Here is a 25,642-nt window from a genome sequence, read left to right as displayed (position 1 = left end):
GTCTCCTCCACTGGAGCGGATGATAGGCCGGCTGCGTCAAGTTACCACAGTAACACAAATTAACACCGGATGTTGCTCGAGTTCACCGTGAAAATAAGAGTATTACGCTCAACCCGTTTACCTCGAATAATTGGCTGTTACTAGTGATAAATGTAATCCTAAAATTATGTTCGGAGCTCCTTGTAGTAGCACTTTGTAGAACATTAATCAGATCTCCTCTTTGTTTCATTTCTATCAGGTTGATTTATACGAATGACTTTTGTGCTCAAATATGCCACAATGTTTGTTGAGACCAAGATAGCTGAGCGAAGACCTACAGATACTGAAAGATGGAGCAGATTAATATGTGGATATTTAACACTTAATATATATGTAGACTGTTTTGGAAAAGGCAAAACAATAAACCTGGTAGTTTAAGTTTGCTAAAATAAATAAACAGCATTTCTCAGTCCAAACAATCAGTTTGAACTGTATAACATTTACAGTTAAATTATTTGAAATAATATTCAAATTAATTGCTAATTAAAATAATTGTTTATTGCAGTTTTGATTGCGCTAAGATTAGTCACTGTAAAAGTTAATGTTCAAATACGTTTTCATTGAAAATGTAATTGAAAGTCTACAATTTTATGATTATTATTATTATAATCATGATGATTATGATTATTATTATTTTACAAGTCATCCAAATAACGTGACTGTACAGCCCGCAACAGTGACATTTTGTTTTGAAATTTGTAACCGGAAGTCAAGCTGTTGTATCTCTGTTGCTCTTGACACAACTTTCTAAACCCCGCAAAGGAAAGCGGACTGGGCGCAGAGCGTCATCCTGGGGAGGGCGAGCCGAGATGTTTACACCTTCTGGTTTTTCTGGAGAAATATTAGCCACGCGCCGCCGCCATGCCGTAGACAACCCGCCGGGCGTTTAGATGAAGCCTAACGGGGACCGCAGCAGGGAGGAAACGGGGTGGCTGTAACCGAGGGGGTTAGGGAGGATGTACTGGGCTGCTGGCTTTGCCTCTTCCCGGCCGTGTGTGGTTGAGCTCGGGCGGAATCACAGCCTGCCGCTCGGGCTGTGCGGCTCCGAGCAGCAGCAGTCTCTGTATGGCTATATCATCGCCGTCCCCTTACAGGACTACGGGGGCATTATGTCGGCGCTGGGCTCGGACTCCTGGTGGAAGAAGACCCTGTACATCACCGGGGGGGCCCTGCTGGCTGCTGCAGCCTACCTACTGCATGAGCTGCTAGCCATCAGGTAAGGACGCACAGCATGCCTCGTCTCTTCATCACCACCACTTCTTTTCATTTAATCCTCAGAGCTGCGCGGGTCTGTGTATGCCACCTGCAGACGGTGACTTATCGGTATCATTGGCCGCCGGGCGTGATAAAAACCATGAATGGAGACGGGACTCCTTCCATAGGATGTCATTCCTGTGCAGATCTCGCGGTGGTTGCTGAGGTTTTAGCCGCCCCCTGTTTTCCTCCTCCCAAGGACACGACGCTAGATGGAGAGAAATACAACAAAACAAAAAAAAATCAAATAAATAATAAACGAGTCACGCGTCCGCTCGTGTGCCCGCTCCCGCGCCGGCAACCGTCGGCACCTGAGCGTGTATGTACGAAGCGCTCCTCGGGCGCTGCGGAGTCCGACCGACCTTTTATGAACTCCGCCTAAAAAAAAACACGCAAGGACAACACGCCTACGTTAACGAATGAGATGTGATCGGTCCCTTAGATGGATAAGTGATTATCAAGGGGCTATTGTTGTTAGTGCAGGGAGTGCCTGTCAATGGGGGGGGGGGGGGTATTCATTATTTTTGGCCAGGCCCGTGCCAGGCACTAAGTACATCCTGTAACAGTGGCCTGGTAGTGTGTACTTTCACTCCACCCCCCCTCTGTCATAATCTGTGTAACCTTGTAGAAAACGTTGTCACGTGCGGGCTGCTGAGGCCGGACCCCGCAGCCCGCCGGCATCGTCTGCTCGTGCCATGTGACGTGTGTGTTGTTGGCACCGTGGGGGGGGGGTCGCATTCCCTCCACGGGAGACCCCCTAATGTTCGGAGGGAGCTCTTTAAGCAGCAGCATTTAAGTAGACAGAGGGCATAGAAGAAGGATAGGACGCGAAACGACAGATGAGGCACGAGCGAACAAAGATGAGATGTTGGAACGGGTTCAGCACCACGTGACCGTGGACAGCGACGTTAGGGACTCGGATCGGTTTCAGCACCACGGGACGATGGACAGCGACACATTCAGGCACAGCTGTACAGGCCATAGACTTAGCACACTGTGGTCAGTTACCAGTTTATGAGGTACACCTAGCTAAAAACTAACGCAGCCTAACAGCCCTGCAGTTAATCGACAAAAGCTACATCTGCCACAATGATCATAAACATATATGTACAAGTATTGAAGCCATTGCTGTATGCGTTATGTGTGAATATATGTTTGCCGAAAAGTTCTTCACAAACATTTTCATCTTTAAACAGAGGCGGTTTGCACAGCTCAGTCAGGTTCAGTCAGTTGTTACCTAATCATGTTACAGCACAAATAAGCTAATGTTTTTTACTTCATGCTAATGTTAGAGGCTTTAGCATGCTGTTGTGTCGTGTTATACAGATCCATTAATATCCCTAATATGGGGTCAGAAGCCCCCGCATTAGGCGTCTAAGCTGTGCATCATCATCTAACACAATGATATAATATCTGACCAATGATGAGAGACGTATCATCATCTAACTAGCTGACTTTATATTCCGATAATAACGTTATAGCACTATTAGCTTGCTCTAGCACTAGCTAGCTAGCTAGCTAACAGAGATTCTGCACTATAAGCATCCATGGTGTGTTTTGTAACATTCATGTTACCGTTAAAGTAAGAGCAACGTCGATATTTTAAAATAAAGGTAATCTTGTGCATGAATACCAAGTTTGTATATACATCCAAATTTATCAAATAAAAATGAATATATATATATATATATATATATATATATATATTAAAATGGCAACTGATTGTATTATTCATATTATTATTTAATACATGATATCAGTGTTGTTGTTTTTATCTGATCTCAAATGATTTTATTCTTTTTTTTTTTTTTTATTCCAAACGAGACAATGTCCTCTTAGATCTGAATTAAACATTGCTCGCCAAGTGTTGTTATTGGCCTGGTGATAATGATACAGCACTGACATCTATTCACATAACATGCATATTGGCAAAATTGTTACGGGGACAACTGATCTACAGCAGTCCAGGGAACCCAGCCAGATAAAAGAGCATGAGGAGAATAGCTGGTGATTGTGTTCAGGCTGCAGGCATGAGGGATGGGAAATGTCCAGCAGTGTTGTAAACATGGGAGCTCATATTTACATGACAAGATGAGAGATAAAAGACTGAAATCATAAAACAACCCGTAATTGAACTGAGCGTTACAGATCAACAGAATGGATTTCATTCTTCATGGAGTTAACTCGGGACAACAACATGTAGATCTACACAAAGCTTGAGTTTGAAAAGTTAAAGGAGTGAAGCCGCCGTCGTCTCTGAAGATGAAAGAGCGTGTCGGTGGCTGGTTGAGAGCTCAGGGACACAGGGACTTGCTGCTATAATAAACTACAGGTGTGACCGTTTCCTCCCAGGAAGGTTTGTTGGAGCGCTGACACTGAACAGCAAGATGCTGAGTTCTGTTCGGTATTCATCTCACAGCACCGGCTGACCTAGAAAGCAGGTAGTGACACCGGTTACATCTCAGCTTAGTGACAATGTGACTGAGAATGATTACTGAAGTTTGTACGCTCTCTGTACTGTTGTTCCCGCTGGTGTCTACACAGCGGGGTTAAAGATGTCGACCCTGAAGAATCAGCTATTTGCTGCAGGTTATTTCTAAAAACAGAGTGGGACGATCCATCGCAGCATCAAACGCACGGCTTTGGAGTGAAGCGCATTTGCATTCTGCTTATTGTCAATCAAAAATGACTCAAAAGCAAATATTGTTGTCACATTAAACCCTCTTTTTTTATTTCAGGTGGCTTTGGGGACCGCAGATAAATACAAGTTTTGTTTGACACCATGGATTTAAAATTGAAATATAGTAGAATATGTTAAAAAAACCAAATACAGACTAATTATATTGAGATATTTTATACAATAGGCATTTCAAACAGTTGTGGGAGCATAAGCTTAAGTAGATTAGTTGACTCACTACAGATATTGTGTTCTCCGTCTGCGTAGGAAGGAGCAGCAGCTGGACTCTAAAGATGCCATCATCCTCCACCAGTTCTCCAGGCCAAAGAATGGCGTTCCCAGCCTCTCACCCTTCTGCCTCAAGATAGAGACGTACCTGCGCATGGTGGACCTTCCCTACCAGGTGACGCTCAGCAGAATGTCTCGGAGTTCAGCGCGGCTCTGTTGTGCTCTTTGTCGCGGTGTCTGTGCACTGCACTTCCCAGAGATCACCTTGCTAATCAAACAGCCTTTTGTTTTCTGTTGGTGAAGCTCGCGTTGCTGTTGCAGGTAGCCTGTCGCCAGTCGCCTCTTCAGACACGGCTGCTCACGCTCACTGACGAGTTCTTCCAATGTTAAAAGAACGTACTGATGATTGTTGCCTGCTTTCTTTTAGAGACACATGTTGAACCACTGAGTTGACCGATTGGTTCCTAAACTATTTGGCTTTTGACCCCTTGAAAATAAGACTTTTTCTACATTTCGTCACCGGGTTGCACATGTTTGCAGTTTAAAAGTGTGATTTTTTTTTTTTTTTTTTTTATTCCTCCTTCTCAGATGGTTTTATCTGAATACCTTTTTTAGGGGCATGAACAGATAATGTCCAGTAATTTATCATTATAGTAAGCTAAAATTGTGTAGCAATATTGTGTAACGCACTTCCACAAAGTTGACTGGTTTGAAAGAAAATGGTCAAAATGTGTGCAGCAGGCCAATCCTAGCTAATAAGCTACAGAAACATTAGATCCTACAATTCCCATAATGCAACTCGATAGCATCTTACAGTAGACCCTTTCTCTGTTATACATTTGCAGTGTTCAAGCCCAAGCTGAGATAACATTGATGATAACGTGTCTCCAGAGCTCCGGAAGATGTAACACAACTTGAGTAGTATTCCTTGTGAAAGATCACGTTGTGTTAAAAATGAGCTTGTCGGTCGACAGTAACATGCTGTTTTTGTCCAGGACGTGTACGTAGAATTCTACATATTCTCACATGAGGCCGTTTCTCTCTGCAGAACTACTTTGACGGGAAGCTGTCGCCGCAGGGTAAGATGCCCTGGATCGAGTACAACCACGAGCAGGCGTCGGGGTCAGAGTTCATCGTGGACTTCCTGGAGGAGAAGCTGGGCGTCAACCTCAACAATAACCTCACCCCGCAGGAGCGAGCCGTGTCCCGAGCTGTCACCAAGATGGTGGAGGAACACCTGTACTGGTAGGGAGCTCATACCCAGAGAGTATGTCGTGTGGGACAAGTGACAACTGTGTCTTTGGAAACCTGTTAGAAACTAGAATTCTTTCTGCCTCCAGTGACTCGAATGGAAAAATCCAACTATAAAGCAACGCGTAGCTCATTCTAAAGGCAGAATACTACGACTTTTCTGTATCTCGATGCATCTGTTGTGCTTCAGGGCTAAAATGATGCATTTCCTTGCTTGAACATAGTACATTTATTTTTATATAGTCATATTTAAATACTTATTTCAACACTTAAACTCAATGTTAAACAGTATCAGGAACCATCTGCACAGATCTCATTGAAAAAGAGCGATTGATTTGTAACGCTAAAAAAACGACCCACTCGGATCTTTTAATTTCTAAGCTTTATTTATGCAGCCTCCCGGGCCAGACGACTCTATCCTCACCACCACGCATTGTGTTAGCTGCCGTCCTTCGCTGTGGTGAGTCACTCCAGTACCTCTGGGTGAGAAACATGCTGCTGCTAGGAAATCATTTACCACTCCTCCCACGCCCTCCACAGAGGCTCTGAGTGTTTTCCATTACCTAAAAGTGCTATCCATCTTTCCCTATCCCCCCCTCACACATGCGCGCACACACACACACACACACACACACACACACACACACACACACACACACACACACACACACACACACACATGCACTGTTTGATCCAGGGCGATGTGCCCTATTCTCCTCTATTTTATAATGTCAGGACACATTTTCAACTGAACCTGTGGATCTTAGTCTTCACCTCCAGACCATTGAAAGGTTTCCATCTGTAAAGAAAGATGAGGATGTGACATGTGTAACACAGTTCAATGTGTTAAGAAATATCGGAATTGTGTCAAATATAGGAGATCACACCTTTTGTGTGCTGTAAAAAGGGAATTCCATAACATTTCTCCAAAGCTACAGAGGCCATGCATGTAACCGACATCCTCTCCTCCTTGCTGTCTTTTCTCTGCTCCTCCACACGCCCTGTGCCATGTTTAGACCCACATATTGATTGAATTATTTATGTCAGGGAAGGGCAATGTGGCGGCTGGGTTGCTCATTGAAGGGCTACCGAGCAGCTGGCCAGCAGCATCGACTGACGGTGAGCTCATACGCACCGTTTCCCACAAACCCGTCTGGTTGATGCTGCTCTGAAGATAAGATGACAGGAAACTGTGCTTTATGCTTTATATGCCATTCATATCAAAGCAAGAATTATTAGTTTGTTAGAATTAATAGTCAAGAAGAGTCAATTAGCCTTTTAAAAAAAAAAAATGTATTCTATTTTTAACCGTTCTCTTAAAGCTGCACTAATCAATATGTTTTATGTTAACAATGGATCACATGACTTTGTGTAATGGCTGTGGGTCACTTGTAGTGAACCTTTCACATTTTATCCTCTTTAAGCTCCTTTTATTGGTTTTACGAGCTCTCTCATCAGCCGTGTGTCTAGCAGCAGCAGCAGCATGCAGCAGCAGCAGCAGCATGCAGCTCTTATTTAATAAATCCACTCAACGTTTCCTGCCCCGGCTCCAAACGGCACACAGGCCACATTAGCGACTATCTGGTGGACATGGTGGAGAACTTAGCAGCTATAAAGACCCACATTCTTTTTAAGGGGTTGATAGAAACCAAAAAACGGAGCTAAACGGGCAGAACATACTGAATTCATCAGGTGAACTCCAAATGAATGCTAATGTTGCTATGTTTCTGCTGGATGTGTATCTGACGCGTGATATTAGGTGAGATATTTGGTACAGTTTCTTCCACTGCTCCAGTGGCTAAAGTAATCAATACAAGCAATTTTTTAATTCATTTTGGTTCATTTTTTTCAGTTCAATAAATACATAATTGGTTGGTATAATATGTTTTTTTTTTTTAAACCTAAATAGTATTTTAGCTCTGCTAATGATTTTATGAGTTTTACTAAGTGTCCAGTAGGAACCAATTGAACTATTAATCATTATCTCTTAAATCACTACCATAAGTGGGAAAAACCCACTGACTGCAATAGTAAAGTGCCGTAAGGACCAAAAAAACAGTCTTCTTGCATCCGCTGTCTAACCCCAGCTCAAACTGAACGGCTAAATCTTGTTTTGATGTTTTAATCTGCTAAGCGGGGTTTTTCCAAATCTTGAAACAAAGGACCGTTTATCCTCTTGGGACAGCAGATACTGTAACAGGAAGTCATTTATGGCCCCTGGACAGTCACCACTCCCAGATGTAATGTCGGACGCTTTAATTCAATTTCCATTGAGCGACTAGTCATCTAGAGTGATCCAGAGCGCTGCAGGCTGGAGACAGAGGCCCCTTTACGGTCGTATCCCGGCTCAGGGGTTAGCCGCTACCAGCAGAGGTGTGACACCGGGCTTCCAACGCTTTCAGACGAGCTGCGAGAGAAGCTCACTCCGTCTTTCCAATGAGGTGGTGTCGAGAAAGTGCAAGTGTGTAAGGCTATAGCGGCTTAATCTTGTTAGTGTTTAAGCAGCTTTGGCTGGAAAACACATCAACAGAGGGCAGAGTCCACGTTTACTGTACCAAATATCAGAGACAGTTCCTCCTTTCGTTCGGTGTGTTAACGAGATGAATGCAAGTAAAACAACGGTCTCCTAATGGCTCACTTTATTTAATCTGTAGTCACAAAAGAGCAGATGTAGATAAGTGGAAGCCGAGCTAGAGAGGCTTGTTTGCACACACAGACTTGATCCGTCTGTCTGCTGCTGTGAGACAAATCTCTACTTGACGTCAGCACGGCTGATGTAGCTGCCCAGGCTTCCTTCTTTTGAAAAGATTTTAACACGAGTGAGGGGGGGGGGGGGGATCTGAATGACTCAACAAAGAAGGCCATGCAATGCAGCAAAAAGTGTTGTTTTTAAATCCAAAATCTGTAATGGGTTTTCTGGGATGCGTTGCACACAGTCGCCTCTCCTCCTCTAACCTTATTTACTGGAGGAGAGGCAGCGACGGACTCCGAGCTCCACAGCAGCAGCCTGGCAGTTTGGATATATGATGTCGCGTCCTGAGCAGAGAGTTGAAAGCAGCGCGGCTGATAAATGGCCGGTGGGACTGAAGTGGCGGTGCACTTTTATTGATTAGGAAAAGTGTATCGTCAAAGGCCATAAAGCTTCGACGCTAGCAGGACACAGGAGCTGAACCTCCGATGAAAAAGTCTTGTTGTTGACACCGCCGTACTGCGCTGCATGTTCCATTCCTGATGCTGTAAGGCTATCAGAAGGTGTAGCGTCTTTGATGGCAGCCACTTCTCTCCCTCAGCGGTGTGACCCTGATACCTCTGAGATTGTGTGTTTGCTGAGTGTGATAACCCTTTGTCAGTTTGGAAATAGTTTTTTCTGATGCAAAATGATTCAACAGAAAGTGGCAGACCCATGACGCGATTAGGAAAACCGGCGCGCGCGACGTTAACGCCGTCTCGTCTTGTCTTGTCAGGACGATAGCCTACTGTCAGTGGGTGGACAACCTGGAGGAAACTCAGAAGCTGCTGGCGATGAGCGGCCCCCTGAGCGACACGCTGAAGTGGCTGCTGAGCCACCTGAACGGCAGCATGGTGCGCAGGGAGATGTACGGCCATGGCATCGGACGCTTCTCTAAGGAGGAGGTCTACGCACTGATGGAGAAGGACATGAGGACGCTGGCCACGCTGTTGGGTAGGACAAGGGCTGTGTGTGTGTGTGTGTGTGTGTGTGTGTGTGTGTGTGTGTGTGTGTGTGTGTGTGTGTGTGTGTGGGGGGGGGGGTCAGGATACTCGGACTCTAGAGACAACCTTCTGCCGTCACGTCGCCCCCCCCCCCCCCCCCCCCCCCCCCGGCCCGGATTGTGCGCTTTTCAGTCGCCTCATCCAGTCTGGGCATCATATACAGTGGGACTGCTTTTAATCAAGCCATATTAAAACTAAATGTGTTGTTATCAAAGCATTACTTCCTGGGGTAATGTTAATATTGTATGTGTGACAAAGTGTACCATACTGTATGTATAGAGCTGACTGACTGATCAAACGACCTGCGGGTGTGCAGTCATAAACTGGAGCGACTGGTTGATTTCAATAAAGAGTAGCTGTGACAAATCTCTAGCCATTAGTAGGAAGAGTCCTGTTCTTTTTCTAAAAAGAACTGGATAGTCTCTAATGGATTCAGAAACTTAGTTTGCATGAAATCCAAAGTAAATAACAGTGACAGCTCAAAGATAAATTAGTCGGGCACAGGAAGTATTTTCATGTTGACGGCAATGACATTTGTATCAAGCTCATTTGTTAGAGCACCGCGAGGCGATAATGGCCACAACATACTTGGATAGCTCTGGCAGGCTAATGTGGCCTAACGAAGTATTAGTAATAATGACTAATAGAGCCTGACACATTAATTCAGAATACATATGCACAGTGATATATCCTTGGATGACAAGGCATGCTTCATAATATCAATAAATATCTGTCCTGGAATTAAGCAGCATGTAAACTGTAGTTTATTTCCTTCGCAGACAAAATACCAAAGATTCATTCGTATACGTCAAAACAAAAATATATCTGTCATTGGCTTCCTGTTTGTACTTCAGTGAGGTATCGAGGAGACGGGAAAGTTCTGGGTGTCAGCAAACAGAGATACAATATCAGTCTTCAGACGGAAACAACGAGTGGAGAGAAAAGTGATTTGCATCGATCTGTTTGTGCCATTTCAACGAACGACCACTCGTTGTAAAACGGAAAACGGATACTCCGAGAGTTAAAGCGCCATCAGTACACTCAGCTTCTCAGTTGATGTTTTCCAGACTCAAGCACCAGAAGTGTAAATCTAAAATCTGTTGATACTGACAAAAGTGCAGGTCTGCCAGCTTCAAGATGAAACAAGTTTATTTTAAAGTATATTTAAAAACAGTTGAAATAGTTAGCTATTTTCAATATTATTAATATTATTTACCCTTTATTTATCCAGGACAATCCTATTGACATTTTGTGTCTCATTTACTCGGGGGGGCGCTGGCCAAGATGGCAGAGTAAAAGTTTCACACAAACACCATATAAAAACACAAATAAAAAACTTCACATAAAAGAGACAACAGACTTAAGACAAACACCATATTGCATCAACCAAAGATTTCTCATTTATTGCCAACTAAAAGTAATGAATAAAGGTAATGGATAAACAGTTGTTAAGGGTTTTATCGCTTAATTAACCATCATTACCTTGTTTATTTCCATACTGAAAACTGAAAATGTCTCTGCGTCACAACGTGGAATAGCTGTATGTTCTTTGTCCTGTAGGAGACAAGAAGTACTTCATGGGCTCTAAAATGTCGACATTAGATGCCACGGTGTTTGGACATCTAGCCCAAGCTATGTGGACTCTGCCTGGGACACGACCAGAGCAGCTCATCAAAGGTAAGTGGATCTGCGAAGTACTCGGAGTGGAACAGAATATTCTAATAATGAAGTAAATCATTGCATATTCACTGAAGATACTGATGCTTTAGTTAGAGCTCTGTTATCACCCTGTATTGCATAGTTTACATTGTTATTTACAGTTTCCCTTGCTGGTTTGTCATAGACGTAGTTGTCTGTTCCAGCCACTAGATGGCAGTCATATTTTACTGCAATGCAGTGCTGCTGACACAGGCTTTGATTGTTGCTTTCACATCTTGCACATGAGTGGGGCACACTTGAGTCTCTTATCTTTCCAGAGAGCAAAATCAGAGCTTGTAATGTCACAAACGAAGGTTCTCCGTTGTTGTTTTGATGCATCATTTCTGATGAAAGGCCTCATAATGAAGAGATTAACACAAAACATGAAGTATCCCAGATGTATCGTATCAGCCTCACGATGTCAGTCAGCACCAGTGCTACCTCCTGCTGGTGCTAACTGAACCTGTAAAGGCGCGCGCATGTGAAACCCGCTGTGATGTCTTCGCAGGAGAGCTGATCAACCTGGCCATGTTCTGCGAGCGGATGCGGAGGAGGTTCTGGCCCGAGTGGTTCGTGGATGTGGAGGATCTTTATTACGACGGAGACAGCGACAGCAGCGTCTCCCCTACAGGCCTGCTGGACTTTGGCCTCTTCTCCCGGACCGACACTCTGGACGACAGCGACGCCAGCGGCCACTCGGCCGGACGCACGCACACGCACTCCCCCGACTCTGACCACTCGCTCTTTGACTCGGACATGGGCACGGGATCCGACAATGACACTCAGCTTAAGGAGGAGCTGATTCCCGACCTGGAGGTTTGACCTGGAGAACGGTCGTGATCGGCTGAAAATGTGGCGGTCTGGACAGGTTTGCCAGAGAGCAGCTCTCACAGCTGAAGTCCAGCTCCTCCACCTCCAGAACCCACAACAATACACCTTCCCGATGGACAGACTGGGTGTTCATATGCAGAGCATACAAACTGAACCTCATAATACACATGCTACTGTGTGGTCTGCCCTCCCTCCTGTGACATCAGAACTGTCCCCCGTGGCAGTTTCTCTTTGCCTTATTTGTCTCGTCCCAAGATGCAGGAGCCGGTGTGAACGCGAAGGATACATTTCCGCGGAAAGGTGCGGCGACGATAGAAGAGAGGCGCAGACGCGGCAGGTGGCACTTCACTTGCTATGAAACGATGCAACTAATCACCACTCCGCCACGTGTCTTAACGCGCGAAACCCCCGTTCGAAACAGGTGGAGATCGATCATGTGGCTGAAAGGAACAGCTGCTGTGTCTTCGGCTGTTAACCATCCGCGTGCTGAGGAGAGGAGACGCAGACGACACCGGGGCGCCTGTTCGTTCTCTAGTCTAGATTGATCCCTCGTGTCGTTTCCTTTATGCTACCGTGTGTGGGAAGAATCTGTATCAAAATGTATGTCTCCATAAGACCACGTCCATGTAGGTGCACTCGTAGTCCTGTGGGATAGAAGTCAGAGGGAAAGAGGGGCAGATTTGTGCTCATTTCATTTACCAGTTATTATCCTGACTTCTCTCTTCTTAATCATTATTTGCTTGCACTTTGTTATTGGGTAATTTGGTGCTTTTGATCATTCATTTGAACGTCTTTTTGTTTTTTGGGGAAATTAGCAATTTGTATTTTTGACCACTAGGTGGAGTCAGCAGTCAGCCTGATGCCTTCTTTATTCCGGAACACCAAGGTCATTCCACCCTGAGGACCTGCGGCCCTTTTTACACAGTAAATAATTCCCCTACAGTCCCAAACTTTAACGTTGTGGTTCCCATTCACAGGTAACCTGTCCGTCTGTGTGCAGGTGTGATGTGCACAGCCCAGCAACAACTCAGCCTTAGTTCTTTCACTAAATACATGGGTGAGAATAGTCTGCAACGTTTCTTTGTTGTTGTGATATAATTTATTATCAGTGCCACTTTATTATTGTTTCTATATGATCTCATGTGTCAAATATATATATATATTTTTTTGTTCATATTTGTTTTCTTACTGCTCTCAAAGAGAGATGTTGTTTTGCACTAGTGGAAATTTATTTTCACCTTATTTCAATCTGCTGCGGAGGTAGAGAACAGTATAGGCCAAATGAATGGGAAACACAGATGTGTACATGCAGGACGCGGAGTGTTCTGATCCAGATTGTGCTGCGAGGATGTGAATCTTACTGGGTGTGAATGTCATCAATGAAGCAGTGGATGAAGTCTTTGCAGAGAAAGTCAGAATACCAAAATCGACAGAATTGAACACCCCTAGTTTAGAAAACCTTGGGTAAAAAACAAAATGGACCAAAATGTCTCTGGGAATTTTTCGCTTTGGTCCGTCACGTTAAGCTTGCTGGAAGTGCTCGTAATGGCAATATGATTGCTGTAAAAAGATTGTGGTGCATATAGAGTAGATGTGATTTAAGGTTAGTCAGTTCACCCAAGTAATAAAAAAAAAACCTCTCTTACAGAAATCTGGTGTTATTGAGCCATGCAGATAGTTTGGGTTTTATTCCTCCAGGTTTTGAGACGTGTGTGTGGCAGATTTCTGCCTCAATACAATGAAAGTGAATGGATTTGTGCTTGTTGTGTTCACAGTATTGAAAACAGACAATGTGAAAAATTCAGCTCATGATAATTCCTGTTATTTGGGATTGTTTTTTGGCAGAATTTACCCCCAATGAAAACTGTAATAACAGGTTTTCAAACAGCCTCCATCCATGATTTTTCCATCCATGGTGTCAAATCCTTAATGCTTTCCCCCCCTCATTCAAACGGTTGTTAAAGCTGCTATAGTCAGTCGTTTTATACTAACAAGGGATCAATTGAGTAATGTGAAAGGGGTCACTTGTAATGATGAAACCACAGAGAATTATCACCCGACTGCAGATTCCCTGAAATTGTTGCTGTTGTGCTTTAACAGCCCACAGCTTTCTGGATTTGGGTTTGCTCTCGATGCTCTTGTCGGCTTCATTTTTAAACACAGTAGGCACGCGTTTTCAGCAACAAAGCTCTAAAAAAACCAAAAAAAACCCCCCTACTGTACGCCCCTCCTGCTCTGCACCAAACGGCAGCAGACAAAGTTAGTAACTAGTTGGTGACCATAGTGGAGCGTTTAGCTGCGTAAGAGGCAGATATTTCCCTCAGGGGTTGGTGGAGAGCAAAAAACGGAGTAAATATTGGACTTACGTTCTACTCCGAATGAATGCTGATGCTGCGCCGTGTCTGCTGACAAGTTCGCCATGCCAACTTCCAAATAAGACTATCTGCAGTGAGCTTCTAGAAGATATGTAAAGATGTGTTTTTGTGCAGTTTTGGGTGAAGTGACCCTTTTAAATGCCTGGATAGATGGGTGAGTTAGTGACAGGAGGATCCGGATACTCGGACTCTAGAGACAACCTTCTGCCGTCACGTCGCCCCCCCCCCCCCGGCCCGGATTGTGCGCTTTTCAGTCGCCCCATCCAGTCTGGGCATCATATACAGTGGGACTGCTTTTAATCAAGCCATATTAAAACTAAATGTCTTGTTACCAAAGCATTACTTCCTGGGGTAATGTTAATATTGTATGTGTGACAAAGTGTACCATACTGTATGTATAGAGCTGACTGACTGATCAAACGACCTGCGGGTGTGCAGTCATAAACTGGAGCGACTGGTTGATTTCAATAAAGAGTAGCTGTGACAATTTTAAACGGGCCGTCGTCGTGAGCTTAATTTGCATCCTTATTATGTGTCTGGGGTTAATAAAAGGGTGTCGATGTCATGACGCTGCTTTATTGAGCTCTGCACTGTGGTTTAGTAATCATAATAGCCTCACAGATTGTGTTATGTTGTCATATCTCTGAATGTTTTTCACGTGTGTGGTTGTGTGTGTTTTCAATCAGGCTAACAAGTCGCAATCATTCAGGTGCGGAGGGGGGGGCTGATTAAGACTCTGCCAGCTGCTGGAGGGAGACGAGGAGCAGGAACTGGAAGAGGAAATGTTAGGAGAAAAAACAAAAACAATAGAGGGATGGGAGGAAGTTGAGCCAGGGCAAGAAAAAGGCACAACAAAACGTGGAAGTAACCAGGAGCAAGAGGAGAAGGAGGGATAAGGAGGAGGGGAGGAGCAGGTGGTGGAGAGGAGAGAAGGGGTGAAGAGGCCAGCTTTGAGGAGTGAAGGGGTAGATGGGAGTCACCGGGGAGGAGGAAAGAGGAAAGGAGCATCAGGAGGTTTTTTTTGGAGGGGAGGGAAGGAGAGTTTAAGTTTAAGAGGAGGAGGATGGAGGAGGCGGAAGGGAAGGAAAAAGGAGAGAAGTTGATTGGGAGGAGAAAGAGCAGACAAGAAAAATAGAAGTAGGAATTAAAGGAGAGGAGGAGGAGGAGGAGGAGGCGGCGGCTGGGCTAGGGGCCCGGGGAGGAGAAGCGAGGGCCACGGATCAGGAACCAGGCTCCCGGGGGACGGAGCAGGTGCAGGCTGCGAGCGAGGCCTATGGGCCTGAAGGGGCTGCCAGAGCTTAAAACAATCTGCACTGCTCCTTTTTTTAATTTGGCTCTCTGAACAACCCACCCTCCACACCGACTGTCTCCCCATCCCTCTCTCTCTCTCCCTCTCTCTATGCTTAACAGATCAGCGATCCACAAAGAGGGGTAAACACACACAGAGCAAAATTAAAATCGTAACTCCCCTGGCACGGCAAAACAAATTAGAGCAAACAAATTACAGAGAGTCAACACACAAACAGTGGAGCATCTGTGGCTCTCTGGACTACTGGAGCCGGTGGCTACCTCCCACACCCACCACCACCACCACCACCACCACCACCTATACATGTTCACAATAAGCTCTGTGTCAATCCTACACACTCTTAGCATATTCTCTTCAAATCACTGGGACTGTCTGTTCCTCAGAACAGCCCTCCGTATGGTGTTGTTTTTGGGCATTGTTATCAAGAAACATCTTTGTTCTTTTGCGTGCTTAAAATCGCGCGGTTAGGAAAGAGGCTTGATGGTTGGCGGATCTGTGTTCGTGAGCATCTGTGTGTCGTATGTTAAAAAGCATGCGGGCAGTGCAGTCTTGAATACCAATGAAGTGTTTTCTATTCTGTCCTGACTTGTTAATAGAACACACCTGCCTTCTCTGTTGTCTTCTAGTGGTCTCGTTCATCCGCTCCAAAGCTATTGTTCAGTGGGGCTTTGAGCTAATTGCTAACGTGCTAACATGTTGATGGTGCCGCTAGATGAAACGTCGAGAAGATCCTCAACGTGATTCCGACTCATCCTGTGGGGGACATGAATGGCTGTGTAGATATTTCACTCGCAGCCATAAATGTCAAACTCCTAGTGGCGCTAGAGGAAATGATTTGTTCTCTGGGGACCATGAATGTCTGTGGCAATTCACCCAAGACATTTCAGTCTGACCCAAAATGGTGGAGCTACCAACCAAGTGACTTGCCATTCTTAGAACCACGTCACCACGTCAGCAGCGTGACTAGAAATATAGGCTAACATCAGGATTTGGTTCCAGCACCTTGTTACCTCGCAGCAGTTTGCAGTAGTTTTGTGAAAGCTTTTGCAGAAAGTTCACATACAGAGGCACAGATTCCAATTTCTTTCACAGAGTTTAGTCGCCTTTGACAGGTAACTTACAGCGTGTATTCTGTTGTGCTCTGATGTTCCCAGACATTCTCAGGCCAGCTTCAGAAGGCATTGTTGACAGTGTTGTAACTCGTCACGGATTGGATGTCAGCTTGATTTGGTCATGGTTTCTATCATTTATGATAACAATGTAGTCATCAAAAAATAATTGCGAAGCTCTTGGATCACAAGAGTAGTGTAGGGCGATCAGACTCAACCTGTAAACTACTTTAGTGCATTAAAATGTCTCCAATAAATTCTTCACCGGAACACACAACTACAGCAAGCACAGCAGGACAACTTTGAACAAGAAAGTCAGAAGTCAAACTGTGGTTGTTTACAACAGGCTGTTTGGGGCGATCATTTTTATTAGCTTTCATTTTCTCGTCCAAATGAGTTCAGCAAACCTGGGGGTTCTTCCGAAGACTCGTGTCTCTTGCCGTATCAAACTTCTTTTTGCCAATGTACCTTGCCAGATCTCAGCAGTTCCTTTTAATATTTAATAATAACAACACAAAGTTATCATAGCCGACATTAATGATGGCCAGCGCTATAAAATAAGATCCAATGAAACAATAAAATTCAAGTAATAAAATTATGATATCCTTTAATTAAGGGTTAGTAAGGGTTAGCAACTAAAAATGTAAATACAACATAACAAACTTAATGCACTGCACACCACACACATCTTAAACAACACCACTACATACTTTTTCCCTCCTATTGTCATTGCTTGCAAACAGATGTGAACATCTTTCTGCGTATATAATGTAACATTCAGCTATTAAGAAAATATGGGGAAAATGATTAAAATTAGTATCTACAAGCTGTAAAATTCAATGCTTTTTGTGTTTCACATGTATTTTGTTTGTTACTGTTTATGTGTGTGTTTTGTTTTCCATTTTTTGTGTCAGTGCGCTCAGTTGGTCTTGGCTGGCCCTCTCCCTCGGCCCCGTGGCCCCTCTGGCCCTCTGGCAGTGGCTGTGGCCTGTCCATCTGCCTCCTACTGTCTGGGTCTGGTGGGACAGGGGCCATGGAAGACCCCCCGTACCCCTCTCAAACCTACCCTCACCAGCCCCCAGGCCAGCTGCTCAGGCCCCAGAATCTGCACAGCGCTGCCAGGTGAGCCCCAGGACACGCAGTTGGACCCCGTCACATACACACACGTACACCGAGGAGCACACGGACACAACACACACACACACACACACACACACACACACACACACACACACACACACACACACACACAATATCTCACAATACCAACACATATGCTCGGTAAGCCTCTTTACAAATGGAAGCCACACAACACACATGGTTACACGGGTGGCCCACATGAAAAAAACTTCCTCTCTCACACACCCACATGAGCGCCATGCCAACCCCTTAACGTTCAGCCTTTGCAGGCTCAGGTGTTTCCCACAGCACCCTATAATGGTCTGAGTTCACAAGGGTTGAACACCAACAGGTGGCGCTGTTTTCTTTACTAATTAAAGCTTTATTTATTCATTGGCATGTGGAAGCTTCCAGATGACTTTGGCTGGCCTGCTCATGCACAGGATAAAAGCCAATGTGTGTGTGTGTGTGTGTGTGTGTGTGTGTGTGTGTGTGTGTGTGTGTGTGTGTGTGTGTGTGTGTGTGTGTGTGTGTGTGTGTGTGTGTGTGTGTGTGTTTTCCATGATGCTCTATTCTCTCCCATGGGACACAAGCCATCACCTGCCTTTTAGTACTCATAATATGTTGGTTCTTCCTGTGAGTCTTTTGCTTCACCGAAACAAAATTAATTATGTTAGATAAACCAATGCGTATGTGGCTCCTGAGCTGATGATGCATTAAAAAAACATATAAAGTCAAAACTGAGTGACAGAATACTGTGTCTTAATGTTCTAAAATCAAATACGGAGCTCCACAGGGATCAGTACTTGAATCCCTTTTATTCTTCTGTGCACATGCTTCTTAAAAGAATGAAAGCACACATTTCATTGCTTTGCCGACGACACACAAATTTATTTACCTGTAACAACCAATGTTGTGAACGCGGAGCACTGCTTGTCAGAAGTTTGTTACAACTTCTCACAGTTGCTTCTAACCAGACAAAAAATAGTTTTAATCAATGTTTCCATAAATCATGACGGCTGCATAACAGGTCAGAGTCATACAGTCAAGAATCTGAGAATAATGTTTGATCTCTCAAAATCTGCCTTTTTTCATTCACAAAACAAAGCCAAAATCCATCCCATTTTATCCAATTCAGACACTGAAATCCTTTGACAAAGGCTAACATCCAGAGTGTATTACTACAATGACCATTTCTCTCTCTGCCCTGCCCATAACCGCAGCACAAGGTTTTTTGATCAAACAATCAGCTGCCGGATTCAGTACAAAATGTAAGAACTCTGACAGCTGCCCCGATGTGTTTGCTTTGGCAATCAATACAAGGCAGAGCTGACTTAACTCCCAAATCAAATAATACCCATCGTATCTGTCCTCTGTCATGGTCCCTTATAGATTCACTGGCTGGATAAACCATTCATCTGATTTCTACTTTGCTAACTAGTTACTGAAAACAAGCAAACACACACAATGTACTCTTGTGATTGATTGATTTATTAGGAAGCTGAACATTGATATAAATTCATTTGGCAATAAAAACGGTCTTGCAAAAGAGGTTGAAACGCAAAGAAAGGAGAAAAACAGAGTTAAAAAACTTTGAAAAAGTATGAGGATACCTACCTGCTGGAGCGAAGTACCAGAGGAGCTAATCGATCTAACCTGTTCACCTCCGGTTGAGGCTTTTTGTGAGTTGACGCTTGTGATTGATTAGTCATGCACACAGAGGTCTGAAGGGGGAGCTGCCGGCCACGATACCTCATTCCAAACCGAACTATCCTGTTCCAGCATGTTTATTGATACCTCACCTTCTCAGGTACGACATGGTTAGATAGGCTCTCTAACTTTTGAATATGTTTGGTACGTTTTGTTTGTGTTTTTTTTAACATGCGGGTTGAATTTTGAGTGCTGTGGCCGCAGATTGTTAATTGGTAAACTAGCTAAACTCCTGGTTTCCTCAGCGGCGGCATGTGGCCAACATATATGTGCAACACATACTGTGTGCAGTTTGATCGTGTTCAGCTCTCACAGTTTGAGGTTGCAAATTTGTAGCCCCATGTGTGCGTTTAACTACGTTTATGTGTGTTATTAATTATGAAGGGGTCTGTTTGTTCATTTCTCAAAGGAATAAAAGGGACAAATGAAAGAAAAATAGATAGAAAGAATAGATAGAAAAGATATTTAGATGGGAAAGTCAACCTTGAAATGGAAAGAGAATGCATATTGTTCTTCTGAAATGAATATATTTTCAATGAAGCTGCCAGAGAGGAAGCAACGTGTCAGAGTATCTTTATTGATATCTTCCCTTATCAGGGCGCAACGCACTTAAAAAAAGTTGGTGTACCATTAGCAACAAAATGTGACAAAGTGCATTGGAAACAGACAGCAGCTAATCCACGATCTACATGAATGTGACCTAAACATACAGTGAAGCAGTAGCTTCAGTAGAGAATATAGCTGCAGACGAGGAGCCTGCGCCACCAGCTGTGTATCTCACATTGTCTTTTGCCAATTTTCTGGAAATTCGGTTAAAATAGGTGCTACATTTGGATAGAAAGCTGGCTATTGAGATACAAGTTCCCCTTTTAAGTTGATATGGCCAACTTGTTAGCAAACGGTTGCCTATTAACACATCCAGCAGATACAAAACAACATGTGCATTCATTCACAGCTGGGTTTCTGGCCACCGGAAGAATGTCGGTCCGATATTCACCCTCCTTTTAGCTCTTGTTTTGGTCTCCACCAACTACCAAGAACAATATCTGGCTCTTTTAAGCTGCTGTGTTCACCAACTAGTTGCCAACGCTATCTGCCTGCTGTTGAGTGCTGTCAAGGGAGCATAAAATCCTGCCGTGGCCCAAAAATGCCCTATGAAAGCCAAAACAGTGAAGTGTCAGGACTGAAAACCAAAACGATGTGTTGAGTATTGCTATAAAGCTCTGTAGAAGTGAGGAAAACTGCAGAATTCTGTGATAACTACCTGTGGGTTCATTCCCATGAGTGACCTATGTCACATACACATAGTCATGTGATTAATAAAAAAAAATGTCATTATAGCAGCTTTAACTTTTTTTAATCACTCAACCTCAATCCTGTTGTATTAACATATTTTTTTCGGGACTGTGTGTGTGTGTGTGTTTGTACATGTGAGGTCTTAAAGTTGCGTGTCGGATGTTTATATTTTAACCGGTAAAAGTGTGAGGAGAAGTCTTCTGTCGTGGCTGTGACTCCCGCTCTCCTTCACTCTCTCTGGGTTTTGACGAGCCATAAACTGTCCAACATTCCAAACTTTTCCCCTGTCAAGTTTCCTTCACTTTTCAAGATCCTTGGAGTCGGGAGTGAGTCAGTGAGTCTCCTGATACTGTGGTGTGTTGTTGCAGAGAGAGCAGAGACACCGCCATGGACCAGACCCTATCATAGCTCCCCTTCTGTCGACCCATTATCTTTCTCCCCCACGCTCCTCTTCCCTTTTCTCCCCTTTCCACCCCCTCGCCTTCCTCTGGATGTTATCTCCAGCCGCTTATGCCCTAATACCCCAATTGTTGTACTGTAAAAACAATAATTAGCAATCCCAAACGAGACTGAGGGGCGAATTTAACAGCTTTCTTCTGATGTGTTCACCCCCCTCCCCCCCTTTTTTTTCTCTTTATCTCCCCCTCCTTTTTTCACAAGAGCAAAGGGAGGTGGGGGGGGGGAGAGAAGTATTGGCAAAGCCTCTTTAAACTCTCTGGTATTATGGAGGATTATTTTGTGCCGAGATCCTGGCTTGTGTGTCTGTTGTTTTTTTTTCTCCCCCCCCGCCTTTTCTCTTCCTGGTTGTGGCAGACACGCTAGGTAAACAGTTTGTGTCACACTTGATTGCGCTTGAGAAATTAAAAAACAGGAATGACAATAGGCCAAGGCTGGGGATGAGGACTGGGGGGGGTGGGGGGGGGGGGGGCACTGACACCATAAGACCCAGGCCCTTTGGGGACCCCTGGTACGCCGTGTGACAGAGCGGCCCTCGCAGCCACAACAATACAAGACCTCGTCCTTCAGAGAACACTCCTCGCTCCCAGTCTCTGAGTCTATCTGCACTGGGCCATCTGCTCTCCTACTCTCTCTTCCTCCTCCTCCTCCTCCTCCTCCCCCTCCTCCTCTTCCTCCATGACTCCTTTTGGAGACACGGTGTGTTTGAATCTGGCTCAATTATTCAAGTGTTTACAAGCACAAACACTCTGCCAGGTTTGAGGTGTGTGTGTGTGTGTGTGTGTGTGTGTGTGTGTGTGTGTGTGTGTGTGTGTGTGTGTGTGTGTGTTTTCTAGACATATTCCCCCTGTGATTCACATACAGTCTGTGTATATACACATAGACAGTGCAACATCTGCGTCTGTCACTGAAATCAGTGCAGAATTTAAAAAGCCAGTCATTTACAGTTTACACTGAATGAAGCTCAACTGAGGAAAATGTTGCTTAAAAAGCTCCTCAGCGAAATGTGTTTCTCTCCTCGTTCAAATGTGGATCAGTAGAGTGTTGTGAAAACAGCTGGGGAGGGTATATCACTGAAATCCACATGTCTGTGTTGAGGATCACTTCCAGCGCAGTGAGGATGCAACCCTATAGAGGGCAGTGTGATACTACAAAAGGAAACTGGTCTAAAACGTCATGTTTTCAAAGACAACGTCGAGCGCTGGAACTACAGAAAGGCGTCCAGCGCTCAGTATTGACAGGCGAGACATATTTTCTACAGTGTTAGCACCAGTCACAAGCAGTTCATTTGAGGGTGGTTAAATGTCAAGTTTAAGAGGTTACAGGTTCAAGTTTAAGGTCTGAATTTTTGCTCAACGTGGGGAGGCTGAACATCCATGCCTTTTTTGCGTTTTTTTTTATCCTCCTTTGCGCAATTAAGTTGTATTCTCTTTCTGTAAAAAGCTAAGCGTTGTATATATGTTTTACCATATATGTGTGTGTGTTTGTGTGTTATAGCCAAATCAAGTTATGTTCCAATTCTAAATCAAGCTAAACAAGAGAAATAGTCCTACTGTGGCATTAAAGCTAAAACTACTGCTACAATCAAACCTAAAGTTATAATGGAAATTTCATAAATTAGACTTGTGAATACCTAGTGTAACAAAGAGGAAGCTAACATCTAGCAAGTTTAACTTCTTTTGAACCTAAAATTGAAGTTAAGTGTAACCTCAAGCTAACTTTAAAGCTAAAACATAACTTACAGCTGAAAAGAATTCTGTAAACCTCCCTTCTAATCCTACAGTAACACAAATCTAAATCTAAAATCAAATGTGGAACATTTAGGTAAACCTAAGACTAAAACTCGATGCTGAAAACCTGGTCACCTTGAATTCTGTGAAATGAGCTTTTGTCTTGTGCTTTGCATGTGAGGACTGAGAGGGAATCACTGTCTGTCTCCACCAGACAGAAGGACAGAGTGAGCTGAGACTTTGTAGAGAAAGGAAGCCATGTGACATTGAAATGTTGCTAAGGAACGCAGAAGTGTCAGGGTGGAGGAGAGGACGATGCAGTTCAACACAAAGGACAAAAAAAAATCCTAATCATCATTATTCCAACAAAAAAAACTTCAGCTGTCTAACCTAACCAGTGCATTAAAACCGCCTTCTTCATTGTGAAACACATCACACTATCCTGAACTCATTCATGTTGTATGGGGAATCTTCACATTATTCATTGAGGAGTATTCTGTTTGTGTAATCTGCTTTTCAGAGCAAAAACACTGCAATGACTGTTGCAGGAGGCTAAAGTATTTCAAAGTAGTGTGTGTCAGCCTCACAGACCCATGCCCCGTTTCATTTCCTTTAGTCTTTACTTTGTGCAGAAGCGTGTAGGCTACTTGTGGCCGGCCAGAGCCACAGAGACTGTAGCTTGGAGCCGAACACGGGCGCTAACCCATTTATCACCCCGGGCTTTTCTTGCCTCTTGTTTGTGCTCTCCCTGTGTTACAATCAATCATTCGTTAATTCAATAGACCCCGCTTTGCTAAATCAAATCTGGAGCTTTGGATACAACTTTGTGTCTGCTCGTGCAGCACACATTTGCTTATGATTATTTGCATTTGACAATTTAGCAGGAGTAAACCTGGGACAGGTTCCACCCAAACTGTCACACGTCGCGCCTCCGTCGGGGGACCAACCGGCACCGGCCTGCCTGCAGCTCGCAGGCCTCCCCTAATATATAATCTGTTGTTACACTGTCACCGCAAGGAGCACAGCCAACCCCGCGGAGACGCCACCGAAATTCATTAATCTAATTAAATATGTCGTATTGCCCAAATGAGACGCTGGTGTGGCTTTGCTGCAGGATAAGCGCAAAGTAAGGCTGGGTCCCACAAGAGTAGCATACAGCCGACGTGCGCTAACGCTACTGCGCTTCATTACACTCTTAATTACCTATTGTTTCTAACTAGTTGGTGGCGTTTTAATGAGAATCTACAGGCAGTTAAATGTAATCTAAATTTTCTAATCTACTGGTCCATTACCAAGGAGTCAAAATGTTATTGGTTTTGTGAGTAATCAGACTTTTAAATGGTGCTGATATCACTCCCGGAGGGCAAGGAGTGGGTTTCGACTGTGTAATTGAATTCTGTGTTGTTTTTCTCCCCCCTCCTCTCCCTCCCTCCTCTTCTTCTTCTTCCTCTTCTTTTTCGGGGGAGCTGAGAGGAAGATTTTGCTGTTGCGGCTGGTCGCTCGGGTCGAGGAGCATGTCTTCGGTTCCGGTCGGATCACAAGGTTTTTTTCCGCTCGTGGGTCACCATGGCGACCCCATCAAGGAAACTGTGTGCGTGTGTCTGCAGAATGTGTGTGTGTGTGTATGTGTGTATATGTGTTTATGTGGAAATGTGTGTGTGTGTGTGTGTGCATGCATCGGTGTGTGTGTGTGTGTGTGTGTGTGTGTGTGTGTGTGTGTGTGTGTGTGTTTGTGCCCCAGTCAGCCTCAGTGCTTTGCTGTGCTGTCACCTGCAGCCAGATAAGCCAAAGGATTCATCACCCAGTGAATTGCCTTTGAGTGGTGGATAAAATGGCTCCAATACATTCTCATATGAAAACGCTGCGAGGTTAATGAGAGCCAAATTCACAGAGGGCTAAATCTATTAGGTTTTCATGGATGGAATCAATCAACATGCACCACACCGGCTGATTTGTCATATTGAAGTATTGCCCGTTTGAATTCCAAAACACAATCCTCCTCACGGAATGATTCACTTTGATTTTGATTGCCTCTTCATCAGGAAGATGACAGCTATGAACTAATTTTCTTTTCTATCATGTTACACACTTATTAGCTCCGGCTGTCCTTGGCAGATGACTGATTCTCTCCTTTTATAGAGCTACTGTTGGATTTTCCTCAGGTCTGTTCAAACAGTCACAATGTTCCTGTATTCTTTTTTTTTTAAATCAGATTATTTAGTCTTAAGGATTCTCATTTGCATAAAGGATTAGCCCCGGACTAATTCTGTTCCTTTAGCAATGCGCTTATGAACGTTCCTGCAGATGGTTTTCCTGATACTGAGTGTTGTTGCTTATAGTCACTATACATAAACCTTTACATCCCCAATGGTACAACTTTGAAAACTTAAAGAAACACTTTGCTTATTTGCTTTGTTGCTGAGAGCAAATATGTAAATATGAAGCTATAACACCAGCCGGTGGTTAGCTTAGCTTAGCACAAAGACTAGAAATGGGGGGCAGACACACAGGTAGCCTGGCTCTGTCTTAAGGTGACAAATTTGCCTAAAAGCTCACTAAGCAACACGTTACAGCTTGTTTATAATCCTAAAAGGCAAAATGTATAAATTACACGTTGTTTTTTGGGGGAGTTATTTCTTGGCGGTAACTTCCAGGACTCTCAGACAAAACTGCAGGAAGTTTTTAAACTACGCTTTTTTTGTATGGATTAAACAAAAGAGACATAACATGTTTTTAGTGAGCTTTAGAGGTGCTGACGAGAGGATTTGGTGACCTTTGGACTGGAACTTGCTGGCGGTAACTCCATATTTACCATACAACCATGGGAA

General features: G+C 44.1%; 1 protein-coding gene across 2 annotated transcripts; it reads left to right on the top strand.

Annotated features, from left to right (window-relative positions):
* The first annotated feature begins 806 nt into the window (after positions 1 to 806).
* On the top strand, positions 807 to 14,635 carry faxcb (failed axon connections homolog, metaxin like GST domain containing b). Of its 2 annotated transcripts, none has more exons than XM_068730077.1 (6): positions 807 to 1,255; positions 4,238 to 4,373; positions 5,247 to 5,443; positions 8,914 to 9,131; positions 10,742 to 10,858; positions 11,388 to 14,635. In XM_068730077.1, the coding sequence occupies exons 1-6, from the start codon at positions 996 to 998 to the stop codon at positions 11,699 to 11,701; spliced, it is 1,242 nt and encodes a 413-aa protein (XP_068586178.1). In that variant the 5' UTR covers positions 807 to 995; the 3' UTR covers positions 11,702 to 14,635. The 2 variants fall into 2 exon arrangements, with proteins under 2 accessions (XP_068586178.1, XP_068586179.1); XM_068730078.1 differs by lacking the exon at positions 807 to 1,255 and adding an exon at positions 2,234 to 2,312.
* The last annotated feature ends 11,007 nt before the right edge of the window (positions 14,636 to 25,642 follow it).

The sequence above is a fragment of the Cebidichthys violaceus genome, unplaced genomic scaffold, assembly GCF_023349555.1.
Source record: "Cebidichthys violaceus isolate CVI_PGR_0920_01 unplaced genomic scaffold, fCebVio1.0.p SCAF_49, whole genome shotgun sequence".
Taxonomy (NCBI): domain Eukaryota; kingdom Metazoa; phylum Chordata; class Actinopteri; order Perciformes; family Stichaeidae; genus Cebidichthys; species Cebidichthys violaceus.
This window is presented reverse-complemented; position numbering and strand designations above follow the sequence as displayed.